Source organism: Chenopodium album, chromosome 3 (assembly GCF_948465745.1).
Source record: "Chenopodium album chromosome 3, dcCheAlbu1.1, whole genome shotgun sequence".
NCBI classification, from domain to species: domain Eukaryota; kingdom Viridiplantae; phylum Streptophyta; class Magnoliopsida; order Caryophyllales; family Amaranthaceae; genus Chenopodium; species Chenopodium album.
In genome coordinates, this window is record NC_137836.1 from 80,689,538 (window position 1) to 80,705,731 (window position 16,194).

At 35.0% G+C, this 16,194-nt stretch overlaps 3 protein-coding genes across 3 annotated transcripts; 1 reads left to right on the forward strand and 2 right to left on the reverse strand.

Annotated features, from left to right (window-relative positions):
* The first annotated feature begins 2,229 nt into the window (after window positions 1–2,229).
* LOC145619144 (palmitoyl-acyl carrier protein thioesterase, chloroplastic-like) lies at window positions 2,230–5,647 on the forward strand. The gene is made up of 7 exons (XM_081673757.1): window positions 2,230–2,620; window positions 2,831–2,965; window positions 3,220–3,353; window positions 4,441–4,554; window positions 4,678–4,858; window positions 4,934–5,002; window positions 5,101–5,647. The coding sequence occupies exons 1-7, from the start codon at window positions 2,423–2,425 to the stop codon at window positions 5,323–5,325; spliced, it is 1,056 nt and encodes a 351-aa protein (XP_081529883.1). The 5' UTR covers window positions 2,230–2,422; the 3' UTR covers window positions 5,326–5,647.
* A 275-nt stretch (window positions 5,648–5,922) lies between these two features.
* LOC145625489 (uncharacterized) lies at window positions 5,923–8,197 on the reverse strand. The gene is made up of 6 exons (XM_081678516.1): window positions 8,157–8,197; window positions 7,923–8,055; window positions 7,719–7,822; window positions 7,452–7,623; window positions 7,236–7,376; window positions 5,923–6,864 (listed from the first exon to the last, which is right to left on the reverse strand). The coding sequence occupies exons 1-6, from the start codon at window positions 8,195–8,197 to the stop codon at window positions 5,923–5,925; spliced, it is 1,533 nt and encodes a 510-aa protein (XP_081534642.1).
* Window positions 8,198–8,817: 620 nt separating this feature from the next.
* LOC145619152 (DEAD-box ATP-dependent RNA helicase 20-like) lies at window positions 8,818–14,080 on the reverse strand. The gene is made up of 10 exons (XM_081673770.1): window positions 13,950–14,080; window positions 13,603–13,841; window positions 12,780–12,959; window positions 12,532–12,693; window positions 12,160–12,314; window positions 11,915–12,007; window positions 11,306–11,391; window positions 10,987–11,213; window positions 9,304–9,537; window positions 8,818–9,157 (listed from the first exon to the last, which is right to left on the reverse strand). The coding sequence occupies exons 1-10, from the start codon at window positions 14,003–14,005 to the stop codon at window positions 9,105–9,107; spliced, it is 1,485 nt and encodes a 494-aa protein (XP_081529896.1). The 5' UTR covers window positions 14,006–14,080; the 3' UTR covers window positions 8,818–9,104.
* Window positions 14,081–16,194: the final 2,114 nt, after the last annotated feature.

Below are 16,194 nucleotides of genomic sequence, written 5' to 3' on the forward strand. Positions count from 1 at the left end.
GGTTACAAAACCCGGAGTAATTGACTCGTTTTGACCAAATACAAATATCAACGTTGATGTTTAACCATTGATTTATGAAAATATACCTAGGTAAAAATTTGATATTTGTGAACCTATATTGATTTAACAATATATTATATGATAATCTTTGAATTATTTTTATTTTTGTATAAATATATGGCCAAAGTTAATACAAAAATAATTTAAAAAGTCAAAATGTGTCAATTATTCTGAAACGGATGGTGTAATAGTTTATACCATTTACTTTACCTTTAAGTGAGTAGTTTGAATTCTTAAAAAAAAAAAAAAAAAAAAAAAAAAAAAAAAAAGTGAGTAGTTTGAAACATGTCCTAATGAACTATCAAAATCCCAAATAACTTTATTTTTTTTTGTATAATTCAATAAGGATTTATAGTTAAAGTTAATAAATTGTGACTTAGTAAAAAGAAAATAGACAAACAATTAGATACGGAGAGAGTAAATTTATATACTACCTCCAATTTTTTTTGTTGCAACTTTGGGGTATTTGAGTGATATAAAATATTTCAAATTTGAAACTAAAAATAATCGGAGGTAGTAATAACAATTAGAAATGAAGAGAGTATATAAGATAAGTTGATAATCTATCTATATCTATATCTATACTTAGTATTTAAAAACACAAACCATAATTTTTCATATGACATATGTCATTACAAGTCACTCACTACCACATATGACACATGTCACCCCTTTTGATCTTTTTGTTTAAGTCTTTACCAGGGCCGTAGCAAGGGCAGGGCAGCTGGGGCGGCTGCCCTGGGCCCCTTGTTAAAAAGCCCAACTTCAATACAATACAAGGCCCCAAAAAATATACTTCGTACTATATTTTTTTTTGAGGGAACTTCGTACTATATAATACTACGTACATGTTCATATAAATTATAAAAAAAAAAAAAAAAAAAAAAAAAAAAAGAAAGCAAGAAGTGTGTAATGTACAACACTATAATAGTACCGTAGAATTCCAGAATATCAAATGACATTTTTGGTCAACATCCTTCTTCCCTAATTTTTTTGCCCAAATTATTCACTTTCCTAAGTGAATTTGATTAACCAAAAAAATGTCATTAATTAATGTACACCTTTTTTGGTAATTTTATTTTCAATGTATCTCATTACAATTTTTAGTCAGTTAAATTCCTTCGCTTTCGCGATTCAATTGAAGATGAAAACTATAATAAATGGTCCTTTTACTCTTCATTTTTCAACGGGAATTTATCTAATTATATATAATTCTCTTTGCATACTTTTTTTTTTTTTTTTTTTTGAAAGGTGCATACTCGACTTTATTCATCAAGATCTCTTCTTTGTATTAAATTTTTCTTAACCTGTATAACTACTTTCATTCAAAAATTACAAAATTTGGGGAAAAAAATCTAATTACTTGGTGGGATACTTGGTTTGAATGCTTCGGCTAGTATAATTACTTCAACGAGAGTTACGGGAATGTGATTTCAATGTTTTATGAAATTTGATGTTTTTAAAGATTATGAATCATAATAAAATATGTATTCTCATTTTGCATACCCAATTTTTTAAAATTTTATATCAGTATATGTAAATTAGGGCCCCAATTCATATTTTTGCCCCAGGCCACCGAAATCTCAAAAACGGCCCTGGTCTTTACACATTCTATAACTTGCAAATTCAATTAAGAAAATGAAGTGTTTCATTTCCATCATAATAAAATAAAGTTGAACCAATTAATATATATCACATAAACATACGAATTGAATTATATAAAAATTGTCTTTTCAACTAATAGACTTAAAATATAACTTAAACCAATATGTTATTTCATATCCTAAAATCTTCATGTATATATATGTATCTAATAAATTCCTTTATCTTTTTCCACAGTTCTATCCTCATTCTTTTTTTCCTTTTAAGTTTTAATTTAGCAATGAAACAATTACTTCGTATTTCATATCAAAAGTTTCAACTATTGAAAAACATACCTACATATGAAATAACCTAGATAATAACCCGTGCATTAAACGGGCCAAAAGGCTAGTTGTTAAAACAAATGGGTAGCCTCATTAAATGTGTTGGGTAAGTGACATTCAGAAAAGAAAGGACTTTCTGGCACAAGAGTAATGAGTAATGACAAATGTCAGTATTACTTGCATTGCCTCACTTTATTAATGACATGAACCAAATTTATCAAACTTCCTACTGAAATATCCTCAACACCTACAAACAAGAGGAGCTTCAAAAGCCATACTTCTTTTAGGAGAATATTAAGTTTTTTTTACTAGTCATAAACACAATTTAATTTTTTTTTAGTTGCAAAGATCAAAACACCTTACAATTATATAAACCATAATATTTTAGGTGGAAAAGTTTAATATTAAATGATCATCTATCTAAGATAATAATCATAATGCCTACAATTTCAGGTGTTTTGTCAAGCTTTCCATTAATGGTGCCTCCATCAAAGTTAATGAGAGGAAGATCAATCGATAATAACAATGCCATAAACCTTTACAATGTTGGTACAAGTTTACCTTCCCATGTTACAAGATTGCAAGTTAAGGTTGATAACTTTCAAGACCCTTTGAAGATCAACAATTTTGGGAAGGTATGTTTGTATATATGTACTTCTATTTTATGTGGATTAGCAAAGTAGAGTAATTTTATATTATTTTGATTCAATATATTTTATATCCATATATTGTGACGTGAGGCTAATCGTGTTGCTGATTGGATTGTTAATGTTGGTCACGCATATTCTACCTCTAATAGTTAAGTAGGACGCGTTAGTATAATAGACTGTTTTATTTTTTTGTAGACCGTGAATCATGAATTGGAAAAAAGAAGGTTTACACAAGATGGTTACGTGGTGGGTCAAAACTTCTTGGTTAGATTGTATGAGCTTGATATCCATGAAAAGGCTTCATTAGAGGCTTTGCTAAATTATACACAGGTTTGTTATTTTTACTTTTCTTTAGTTTTTCAAAGTTATCAAATAATCATTTAAATACCTATTATAAACATAGTATTAGTAGAAATTGTGTTTAATAAAAACTCATAGCTTCATTTCTTCGTATACTATTTTAGAATGTTCGGAACAAAAAAAATTTCTTAGTCACTATTCGAGATTATTGCTTTAATCCATTTTCCGTAAACTAGTTATATGGATGATTCATTGTTTTGATAAAAATGAATGATTGATTGCAGGAAACTGGTTTAAATCTGTTTCAAAGTTCGGGATTAAGGGTAGAAGGGTTTGGAGTGTCGAAGGAGATGACTAGTCGAAATCTGATTTGGGTGATTGGAAGAATGCAAGTTGAAGTTGATTCATACCCTTCATGGTATGTCTTTAACTCTTTATTACGTTAATATTACTCTTAACTAAACATTTACTTATCTCTATGACTCTATCTATTGTTTCTACTTTGACTTCTTCAAAATGCTAATAGTTACAACAAATAGTGACGAAAGGAGTATTATAATTAATCCACGATTATAACCCATGTAAATTTCTTATGCGTGCTATGATAACATCATTGTTTTTTTTTTTTTAGTCTTCACATTAATATAATAATACTACATGTGTACTTGAAAGACTTGTTACCATAAATATTCTAACCACCAGAAGAAGTTGTTCTTCTTGCATAAATTTTAAATTTTCGGAACTTCAATGTACTACTATTTTACGCTCCACCTACCAATTTAATGGAAAGTGTTAGATCGTACCAAGTATTCAATACACATGTCATTGATTGTCTTCATCAACAAATTGAAGAAGGAAATTTGCATCACTCACCGAGTCAGCACACTAACATAGTAAATTAATTGAACTCTATTACGTATTCGGGTACACCTAGTGTTTGGTGTGCATATAAGAATTTTCATAATTCGAGAGACTAAGGGTCTGCTCTCATTGACTGAACTCAACTAAACTGAACTGAGCTGAATTGAAATGAATATTTTATAAGAGAAGGAAATTAGGAGCTGAACTGAGCTGAGCTGAACTGAACTGAACTGAACTGAATTTCAACGTATGAGAGCAGGCCCTAAGGGCATGTTCTTTTCATGTTAATTTTGTTCATCGGTTCCTAATTTCCTTCTCTCATAAACAATTTATTTCATTTTAGTTAGAATTAGCTCCAATCAGTTTAGCTCAATTCAGTAAATCAGAACATGCCCTAAGAAAAGCAAATAACTTGATATGAATTTATACCGTGGTTGAAATTATAAACAATAGAAAAGGGTGTGTAGTTTTTAACTGATGTTTCTTATTTTAGGATGCTTCATTTTACCTTGGTATAAAATTAACAAATTTTCGAAAATGTTGCGTTATGTTTATTAATCATATACGTACAAATGACGTGGTAATCGTGGACCACGTTGTAATATTACTTGGAAGTTAATGTTGATTGGAGCCATTATTGGCAGGGGAGACATTGTTCAAGTAGAGACTTGGTGTTCAGGCTTGACAAAACATTGCCTCACTTGTAGCTCAAGACTAACTGATGCAAATACAGGAACCAAGATCATGCGAGTTGACAGGTTTATTTCCAAACCTAAATTAAGTCCAAAGTTTAATAATAAACTTATAAATTAATTAGATTGAAACAATGACAAGTTCTTAACTAAGTTATGAATCTTGGTGAATATGCAAATAAAACATAGTGAATTTGTGATGATTAATGAGAAAACGAGGCGGCTTTCAAGAATTCCAGAGGAGATCAAAGCAAGTGGAGATCCTTATGTAAAAGATTATCTTGATCCCCCTTTAAGTGTTGATGATAAACTCAGGAAATTACAAAAACTTGATGAAGATAAGGCAGATTATATTCTTAGAGGAATAAAGGTATCATTCTTATTTAAGAACAAGTCTTTTTATTTACAAGTATGTTTTTATTGATCTTATTTTAACAAATTGCAGCCTTTATGGTTCGACTTGGATCCCAATCAGCATGTGAATAATGTCAAGTACATAAGCTGGATTCTAGAGGTAAATGCTATATTATACTCGTATTGATCATGAGAATATAGCCCTTTAGGTATATATGGTATCAATAATTTCATGACTGAATTACAATAATGATGCAGGGAACCCCAGAAGCAGTGAGGGAGAATTATGAACTCAGCGCGTTTACTTTGGAGTATAGGAGGGAATGTGGGAGAAATAGTGTGCTGCAATCTCTTTCAGGGGCATCTAATGAAGTTCCTAATGAGTATTATCATTTACTTCGTCTGGAAAATGGAAATGAAGTTGCAAGAGCTAGAACCCTATGGAGGAAGTCCAGTAAGATAGAGTGTAACTCAATGAATTAATTAATCGCGTTTTTTTTTTTGTTTTGGGAGTGAAAATTTAAAGGGGTTTGGGATGCATTCATCACAAGTTCATAACGAATTCCTTAAAACAACTGATGAATCATGTGACATTAGGGATGGTTTATTTTAGGACCACTAGAACCACCCCTACCTAAATTAGTTTCATATGTACCTATGTACTCAACTTCGTCGCTTTTATTAGTTTCAGATTAAGACCAATGTTAGCACTGGCTTCTGAGTTGCCACTCGTGAATGCTTAACTATGTTACTAGGTTGGATGCCTCATTTTACATCAAATATTTATGTCAGATCCTTGACACTATATATGATGTTGACGCTATGATAGATTTTGATAAGTTTACGAACACTAGACTCAGATAATTACCCTGGTTAATCTCTTTTCATTATACTTTCATGCTATTTTGGTTTACACTATTATTATTTTGATTTTGTTATTTTGTGAATAAAATGCTATTTTGATAAGATAATAACTGTATGTTAAAATGACTCGAATCTATGAAATTGCAAAAAATCAGAAAACAGGAAGCGAGGGATGCTTAGAGAGCTAGTGTGTGTACAAAACTGCAAACCAATCAACTAACTAACTAGACTAATATGAAAACTAAGAAAAGTAAGCAATAAAATTAATGGGATTAAAGGTGCAGGCACTTTCAAGGGTCTTGTACTCTTGTTTAGTTGATGAGCTTTCTTAAGTGCCCTAAACTTAGCTGCTATCTCATCATAATCTGGCAACTTCGGGTGTACATGCTTCCGAGAAGAGTAATTCATCTGTAGTGGCAAAGAATTTGATCGTGACATTTCTGTACAACTCTTTATCACCATTATTTCACGACTCTGAGGCATCGTTGCAGCCCTTACATAGCTCTTGAGAGCCCTACTCTTACTCGGTAAAAGGGTATCCATATAATCTAACTTCAAGGGTGTTTGAGGCAAATCTATTGCTTGGATTTCTTCTTTACCTTGATAATTTGCATTATTGCTGTTATTGGTGTAAAAATAGCATGGTTGATGTAAGCTACATTTTGATTCAAGCTTCTTACAACCCTGTTCGAGTAAATAAAATTTCTCCATTTGCTCGAATTCCTCTTTTCTCTGATACTTCCTCCGGTTATCAGACTTATAACTGTAACAATTCTCACATTCGACGTCTTCTACAATCTGAGTCTCCGTAGATTCTGATCCCCACCTTATCCTTTTCCTAGCTAATTGATCACTGTGTTTGTCATACAACGAAGATGATCTAAACACGAAGAATCTTTGATCCTGATCCAAACAGTGCATGCTGTTTCTTTGTTTGGTAGGTGACTTGAACTCCTGTATGTCGTCCAGGTAAATCACTGAATCCTGATCAGTGTACTGATGCTCAATTGAAGAACAGCCACTGCCTGCGGCGTTTCCTGTCTGATCTGATTTAATTACTTGAATAGCACCAGCTTCACACTCACTATAAGGAGTACTCAGTAGCGCGAAGCTGTGCACTTTTGCTTCTTTCGGAGCCTCTGCAATAGAAGGGTAAGACTGCAGCACAATTGAACAGCTAGTGGAAGTACTGTCACAATTTTTATTGACACTACTACCTTTCCCTTGAGCTTCATACAATTCAATAGCCTGCAGTGAACATCATGCTTAGCTCGGCGATAACATGAACAACTCCTAGTTGATTCCTAGGACTAGGAGTGGTTTTAGAAATCCAATTATAATCTAAACTACCCAAACGATCAAATTTTAATACAGGATTGGACTAAAATGTACTCGAAAGTGTTTTATCAGTGCTCGTGATCATGTAATTTAAAATTACTACCTCCGTTACATATTAGTCACAACTTAGAATTGTTATGTTTGACAAATAATACACAACTAATGTGAAACAGAGGTAGTAATTGTCGTACCTTTGAGGATTGAACTTGAGAATCTGGCTTGTTTTCAAGGGCTAATAGCCCTGGTTTGAAGAGGGAAACTTTGAGTATTTCATCCAACAGTCTGTTCTTTACATCTTCTGAAACTGATTGTATGGTCAGCTTGTCCCTTACCTGCAGTTTCGACGAAACAATGTAATGCTGAATTGCTCTAATAACACTACTGAAACAAAAGCAAGGATAGCAGACCTGAATGTTAACAAGATTTCCAGGGTGCAGTTCCACTGCAGCAACTGTAACATTCCGGCCATAACGCTCCTCGAAGAGCTTCCTGACAAGCCTAAGCTCCGGAAGATCACCACATCTCACTGAGGCAAATATGAGGGTCGAAACAGCCTCGTGCACATCCTTAGAAAGGTCCCTTCAATATCATATCAAGGGCAATAATTAATGTGATGCTATGTACCACCAATCAATATTTTGAGATATCTTAATAACAGGACAAATATAACATACTTGTGTCTACGAATGTACGAAAGGTTGAGAATTATGAACTCGGAAAATTGTTCCAATAGCTCATACACTAACATCATATCCTCATCTATGCATAATTGGTCTAGCTGCATAAAAATAGATAGTAATATTATGAAATGCTAGTAAGTGTTGTGAGCAAATCCGAGCAATCTCAAACTCGACTCGATAAAATAAGCAGAAATTTACCCTGTTGTAGGCAATGTGCTGATATCCGCTCTTCCAAAGCTGAGCAATGTCTTCTCTTAAATGCCGGATGATAGCCAATCTTTTGCTTCTTAGAAGCTTCAGTCGACATTGAACTCTCTTGATTAATTTCTTACTGAAAAATGAAATCACAAATAAATAATTGGAAAAGTACAAAAATATTTAAGCAAATCATATCAAAACGATAATGCAAATTGTATTAATTATCAAAATTACCACTTAGAAGCTTTTCTCCATCCAAAAACGATGTCAAACATGTTTCTAAACTCTCAATTCTAATTATGAATATTATCAAAGCATAAGCTCATATCTTAGTTTTAATGGTGAAATTAAGAATTGAATCTTTATTTTAATTACTATATTTACGTGTGTTTTTAAGAAGTGGTTAATCTAGAGTAACCGCCTACCCACGTTACATCACTAGAGGAAAATTGCTAATTTAGTCAACCCACGTTTTAATTTCATGAGGAATATGGCGGATATTTTTAATTACCTATGCTTAATGATACTTAATGCATGTTTAGGTAATAACCTTTTTATTTAACGAGTTTGGTAGGAGTAGTAATTATTGGAGTACATATATTTTGGTAACTTCCTTTGCCCTTCTACCTCAATTTTGATTCAGTCAATAATCAGTTTACCATGCTTTGTTATTGATTTAGGTATCGGATGACGACGATGAAGATGGTCAGATGTTCATCGACATGGTAGCTGGCAGTCATAGCGTAGCTGCGTTTCCGTCTTAATTAGGCCATCTTTGTTTAGGTTTGACGTAAAGAGTAGATTAGTAGCAGTGCAGCAACTAGTAGCACACAATTTTGATATATAATTGAATCAGTGGAGTGTTTGGTTGCTGAATAACCTAAAAATTTAAGACAGCAAGAACTACTTTCGATTCTCAAATATAAGTATCTCTGTTGAAATTTTGGTACTATCGGTATTACTTCTACAGACAAATATTAGACAGTGTAGCACAATATTAATTTAAAAGAAACTATCAGAATACGACATAACCCTTCAAATGTCATTTGAAGCACCATTCCTAGTCTCATCCAGTCATCCAGCAAACGATTACAGAAGGTGGGTGAATGCTAAAGGAAACTACACACGTAAGTTGAGGTGGTGGAGTATAAACATCATGTCCCTTCATGTAACCTCTCTCTATTAGCTCCAAGACCGACCAGTACTGTAACGGCTCCTTCGTTCTGGGATACCACCTGAGGCAGAAAACAGAAAAACTGAGATATTTGCTGCGATGCAGAAAACAAATAAGTTCCAACATTTCAATAATACTTGTAAAATATTGCTACATACAAGTATGAGATAACTTTCCATTAGATAAGTTTAATCAGATACAACTTACCAGCTAAAGGAGGTGGAGCTCCTTTGCCCATAGCAGCAAGCTCAGGATTGACTTTCTGTCCAGCTTCCTCGAGAATGGCAATAAGTTCCTTCGCAAATCGGGCATTTGCTGCTGTAAAAAAAGAGTATGCTGTTCCTTTGGCCCCAGCCCTCCCTGTTCTACCAATACGGTGAACATAGTCTTCAAGTGAACCAGGGAAATCATAGTTGATCACATATTTCACGTCTTTCACATCTGCACATACCAAATCAAAAAAAATTTAAGTACTAAGAAAAACTCCCCCCGTCCATTTTTGTTTGCCCTAGAGGAGCATATTAAGTTTAGGGCATATTCTGATTGACTGAACTAAGCTGAGCTTATTAGAGTTGAACTGAACTGAATAGAGAAGGAAATTAAGAACTGAACTCAACTGAACTTATTGGAGTTGAGTTGAGCTGAACTAAACTGAACTGAAAATAAGCTAAAGAGAACAGACCCTTAGTCTCTCTTAGTTGGATGGATTTACTGAGAAAGAAAGCTGGTGGGACAAACTCAAAGGAACGACCCCAATGAGAAAATTGGTTGACTAGTTCATCTCCCAAGGGACAGAGGGTATACAACAAGGGCTGGGAAATTAGGATGTTTGTATATATATTCAACAAACAAGGGGTAGCAAAAAGCACTTTGAAACTACGGCTACGTTACTTGATCACAGCAGAATAAAAGTTTCATCCAACAAACCCTAGTTCACAATTGGGCTTAAAAAACAGTATCTTTCCCTCCTTACCTTAATTTGTAAGCCACATCAAGGGATCACAGCATCACACTTCACACATTCCACATGACACAACACATAACTTGTGTATACAACTATCTTTCTGAGATAAATCAAAAGAGGGGAACACAAAGTCCCCTAGCAGCTTGTTTCTAGCACGTAAAATATTTCAAACATTGTATAATTTAGCTAGTGACACACTCACAGCAAACAAAAAGTCAGAATAATTACCAAACAAGTCCTCATTGTCATCGGCAAAATTCAATTATTTTAAAAAGGAACAGGGACACCATAAAATTAATTATGCCTCATAAGAGTCGCAACCTTTTATTGATTGCACCCACTAGGCTTACAAGGTAAATTTGTATCTGGCTAGTTTTGATAAGAAATCACAGTTCTGGATATTTGACCTCACAAGTAACAACCAGCTCCTGAGTATCAGCTCTAAGTTTGTTTGTAGAGAGCTTATTACATAGCTCAAATCTAGATTTCCATTTTGACTATAGAACAATAGTACATTGGCAATTATATGAGTTTGCTAGCCTTTGATTAAGAAACAAGGAGCTACAGGTCTTTAATGTAGGCATCAAGAGGATAGGAGTACCAGATTTAGGCATTAGTTTAAACAAGAAGATAGGAGAGCCAGTTCAATCAAGAAACTAAAAGCAAAGTTTCTATTGCTTATGTTAAGACTCAGAACCAGTTATGGCCTTATGGGCACAGCTAATTTGTTTGTATAGACCGTGAATTGGTGATGCAAGTGACGCATATATAGCTTTCCTTTTTTACTTCTAAACAACAACAATATAATATGCTCATCAATTGTCCTTCGCTCCAAGCCTTCAGTCAAGAATGATGGGAAATGCTGTAATGAAACATCAATAATTGGATGGTTTAGAACAATATAGCATATGCATGAAGAAACATACCAAGACCACGAGCCGCAACATCTGTAGCAGTCATTATAGGACTCTTGCCAGATTTAAACTCTGACAGCACCCAATCCCTTTCTGCTTGGCTCTTATCCCCGTGAATCGAAAGAGCAGGCCAGCCATCCATACGAAGCTGCCGTGTAATCTGATCACAGCCCTTCTTAGTGTCCATAAATACCAATATCCGGCTTCCATCCATTATGTCCTCCAGGAGATCCACTAGTCTAGAACAAAATACGAGAAAGCCCAGGCAGCAGCCATTGTCAAAAGCCAAGTATTTAAGCTGAGATTATAAAAGGATAAGTGATCTCCTTACTTCTTATACTTCTGATTCTCAGAGACGATCTCCACGATCTGACGAATAGCATGATTAGCCTTTAAGTCTAGAGAGCCAATGATCACCTACAGATGCCCAACAAAAAGCTACTTAGTAGTCTCTCTTTCCACATTTTTGAAACAGGATTATGAGACAAGATTGAAAACAGGGTACATCCACAAGAACAAACTAGAGCAAAACCACTTCATGAGAATAATGGAACTACTTTCATCTGTGAAGATATCTGATATCTTCAACAAGCATCATCAGATACCTCAAAACAAAACATGGGAGCGGGGAAAGCGAGATTATTTCACAGATAACAACAATATAATTCAATGGACTAAATCTCAAACAAGAAATTCTTCTTTTTCCTGGTATGGCGTGGGGGTGAAGCCAACTCATTGTTGATACTTGGTAGTACCAAAAACCCACCTACTTTAAAAGTCACCTCTATTTTCAATTTTAGATCTTTCATCCCAAATCCCAATAATTCACCAAGTTCAACTTTTCGTTATTCTTCAGATTTTATTGCCATCAAAGAAACCCAGGTGGTTTCTAGCCCCAAATTATAAAATTATTATGGAAAATCAAATCTTACATTCTTACCTTGTACGCATCATGCAGAAACTTCCTAGCTAATTGTTCAACCTCCTTTGGCCAAGTGGCACTCCAGTATAGCGTTTGACGGTCAGGTCGGATCTGCATTGAGATAACAAGAGGTTAAAATCATGTCTACCAAAAATGAATTTTAGCAAGTTACCACTTCTAGTCTAGTCAGGTGGGTAAATCCACATCTCAGGACACGAATTCAGAACAAGAAGTTTAGAGATACAAGTACTAATGCCACATACCTGAGTAACAATTTTGCGAATCTGGGGTTCAAAGCCCATGTCAAGCATTCGATCTGCCTCATCCAATACAAGGTACGTCACCCTACGCAGATTTGTATGGTTAGATTCCAACATATCAATCAACCTTCCAGGTGTTGCAATTACTATCTCGACACCTGCAGAGAAACAGTACAACTTTATGTGTAAGAGACCCGACCAATTAAATGATCAGATTCCTTAACGCAATAAAAAAAATCAATGTAATGAATATGAGTACCACCTAAAACAAGTAGCGCAGATCACGAAAGTCGCAATATGATAGGAAAGCATCTCAAATATCCTTGTCCCCTCCCTTTGATGGACAAAGTCATGTCAAACTCAAGCAGCACCTACCTTTCTGGAGATCACGAACTTGAGGTCCCTTAGGAACCCCGCCATATATGCACGTATTTTTAATCCTTGATGAAGTGCCAAACTTAGTGGCTTCTTGTTGTATTTGTACAGCAAGTTCCCTAGTTGGAGCCAGAACTAACACAATTGGACCATCACCAGGAGCTGAAGAATAACACAGTTAAGGCAATTATAAGGCAAACAGATCACTTACAAAGTATAGTATAAGACTCAAACACAAGCATGCTTACATAAAATTGGCTGAGCATTGACATGTACAATAGCAGGTAGCAAGTAGGCAAGTGTTTTCCCTGATCCTGTTTCAGCAAGACCAATAAGATCACGACCCTTTAGGGCCATTGGCCATCCTTGAGCTTGAATAGCAGTGGGTTCAGTAAAGCCAGCTTTCTTAACCTCTTCCATGACATAATCTGCAGTTGATAAGGCAAACCATTTATAAGTCAATAACTGGATCTAACACCCACAATTGCTCCAGACCAGCAGAGAGAGACGCAGAAGTGTAGACCATTGCAGAAGCGTCACATCAAAACAGCAATCTCCGTAAATCTAATTTGTAAAGCTCAGCAAGAGGCAATATCGTACACAGAGTGCAATTTGACAACCATCCAAGAGATGATTGTTATCCAAAGATAGAGAAAGCAAGGAAGGGATATGACATGACATGACATGCCCAACCTCCTTAAAAAGGAAAAGACACCGGAATAACTATTTCATGTCAGTATATTGGTGATCCAATACAGAGAAAATTAATGTCTTTAAGTTCAGGGTGGATGTCCTGGTCCCGGTCCCGGTCCCGGGAGAGAATTTAGATGGTTAGTAATCCAGGGCACCTATGCTAAGTTCCTATCCTCCACAACCAAACCCCACAGACCTAGAATAGCTGAAATGCTTTTGTCTCAAAGCAAATGAATTACTAACTTGGTGCGACAACAAATTCAAAATTCCATTGGATAATCGTTTTCCGGGTGTATAATAGAAACAATCACAACAATAATTAAAGAATTGGAGCAGCAAAAATTAATGAAATGCAGTAAATAAAAGCACAAGGTAGACCTGGGAAACCGATATCGGAGAAATGTTTGATAGGTTTGGGAACATCACGACCCTCGACAGTAATCTCCCTAAGTTTGCGATACTCTTCAACCTCGCTATCAGTCATGGCGGCGACAGACGAAGACTCCACATAAAAATTCTTCTCAAAAGGCGTCAACCCATCCAAATCCAGCTTCCGCTGCGGCGAGGAGGGCGCCCCACTCCGACCATATTCGCCGCCGGTTGAACTTCCGTAATCACTGCAAAACCACCATTGGAAAATCAACAAAACCATAAATTAGATGAAATGGAAGATAAAAGTGATGAAATTGTGATTCTAGGTTAAGGAATTGGGGAAGAAGAGAAACCTGCGGCGGTCGCGGTAGGAAGTAGGGTCAGTAGAGCGAGAATCGTAACGGCTCATTATTTGTGTGTTAATGGAGGAGAGAGAAAGAGAGAGTGCTGAAGAATGAAGATGGTGCGCAGATGCAGTCGAAAAAAGAGAGGAGGCTTCTCGGAGGTTTTATTCAAGATTTTTCGTTTTTCTACTTAGACACTCTAGCCATATTGTGACTTTGGGGCCGTTCACTTTTACTTAATTTTAGGTTCACTTTAGTTACAATCAATTCAATTCAGTTTAGCTCCAATCAGTTCATTTCAGTTTAGCTCAGTTCAATAAGTTTGATATCTAGCATGTGAGTGCATTTTTTATACAAATTACGGAGTTCACTATAGTGCATCAATGTAATCCCCCATATTTTTAAATATTTTATAAATGAAATTTTATTTTATTTATAATATTTATTTGTACTTTTCCGGAATTTAATTACAAAAGTTTCAAATTATTAATATTGGTCAAAAATTATTTTAGCACAAACTATTTTATGAACCTATGTTCTACAATTCATGATCATACAAACAAAGCCTAGTCCATTTCATTTATCTAATTGGCCCAATAATTTTATGAGGCCCAATCTTCTTACTTACCCTACAACATTCTCTCCTATAAATACCCCATTAATCCCCAAAAATTTCCCACACAAAAAGGTTAGTCTATTTTCTCTCTCCTTTGTTTTATTAATTTGTATAATTATAACTATTGATTTATGGATTTTGATTTTATTGTTTGAAAGTAATTTAATTAGTATCAAGTTGTATTTTGACGACTAAACTTTATAATTTCAGATTTTATAAGTATCATAATTTTCAGATTTTGTAAATTTTATAACCTAGGGTTTTTAATCATTGAAAATCATGATTTTAGGGTTTTTATGAACAATTGATTTAGGGCTTTTATAGTAATGATGTTTTGAAATTTTGGTGATTATAACTAATGATTAGTTTAACTTAATTCCAGATTATTTTGAACATGTAAATTCGTGTTTTAGTTTTTAGATTTTCGTTCGTTAATATTAATCCCGTTTTAATCCCGATCAGATTCTGAACTCATCCGATTTTGATCAAAAAGTAGTGTTTTCCATGTGAAAACAACGTTTTAAGAAAGATTCACTACCTTTGGTAGTGAGTACCACCCTCTCGTGGCCAAATTCAGCCTCTAAATATGATTTTCGGGCAGTTTTTGATTTTAACGAAGTTTTTTTTTACTTAAAATATTATCCTTGAGTTTGATTAATAAAATTAATTATGTTTAAAGTTAATTAAACATAAACTAAACTCCCTCGAAAGAAAGGGCACGCTACCTTGAGAGAAAGGCCTGTCTACCATCGTGTGTGGTCGATCTTTGACTGCCATGGCTGATGATTTGATTGCTCAGTGCTCCAATTTGTCTATTGATGATGAGGAGAAGGACATTGTGGATTTAGGAGGTGTTAACACGAGTGAACATGAAGCTAGGGTTTCCCTATTATTGGTAGGGAGATTATTGTCGGACCGCGGTGTTAACCTAGATGCTTTCAAGAAAACCATGATGAGATCATGGGGATTGAATGACCGTGTTGCAATTCGTTCGATTGGGGCGAATAGGTTTGCTTTCCAATTCTTTCACTGGAAAGACAAGGAGAAAATTATAGCCGGTCGACCTTGGTGCTTTGAACAAAATTTGCTTATTCTTAAGGAGATCGAAGGAGATGAACAACCAAATACCGTAACGTTAGACTTGTCACCGTTCTGGGTTAGATTGGAGGACTTGCCGTTTAATTGCAGATCGGATGACCATGTTCGAACCATTGCGAGCAATCTTGGGGAAGTTCTAGAGATTGAGAAAGACTCTTTGGGTATTGATAAAGCAAGGCGAGTGAAGGTGAGCCTCAATGTCCGTAAGCCTCTGAGACGGTTCCAAAATATCTCGAATAAGGAAGGTAACATTGTTAAAATAAAATTGAAGTATGAACGTTTACCTTTCTTTTGCTTTATGTGTGGTGTTATGGGGCATAGTGAGAAAGATTGTTTGAATGTGTCGGAGGAAGCTCAGACTAGAGGCAACGGTTGGGGTACGTGGTTAAAGGCCTCACCTAGGAAGGGTTGGTTGAATAATTTGGAAGAAGTGAATAAGTTGAATGTCTCAAAAAAATTAATTTTTGTGACTAAAAACAATATTGATGCTACAAAAATTAACCCTTCTATTTTAGATGAGATAGCTGGTGAGAAGGAGTT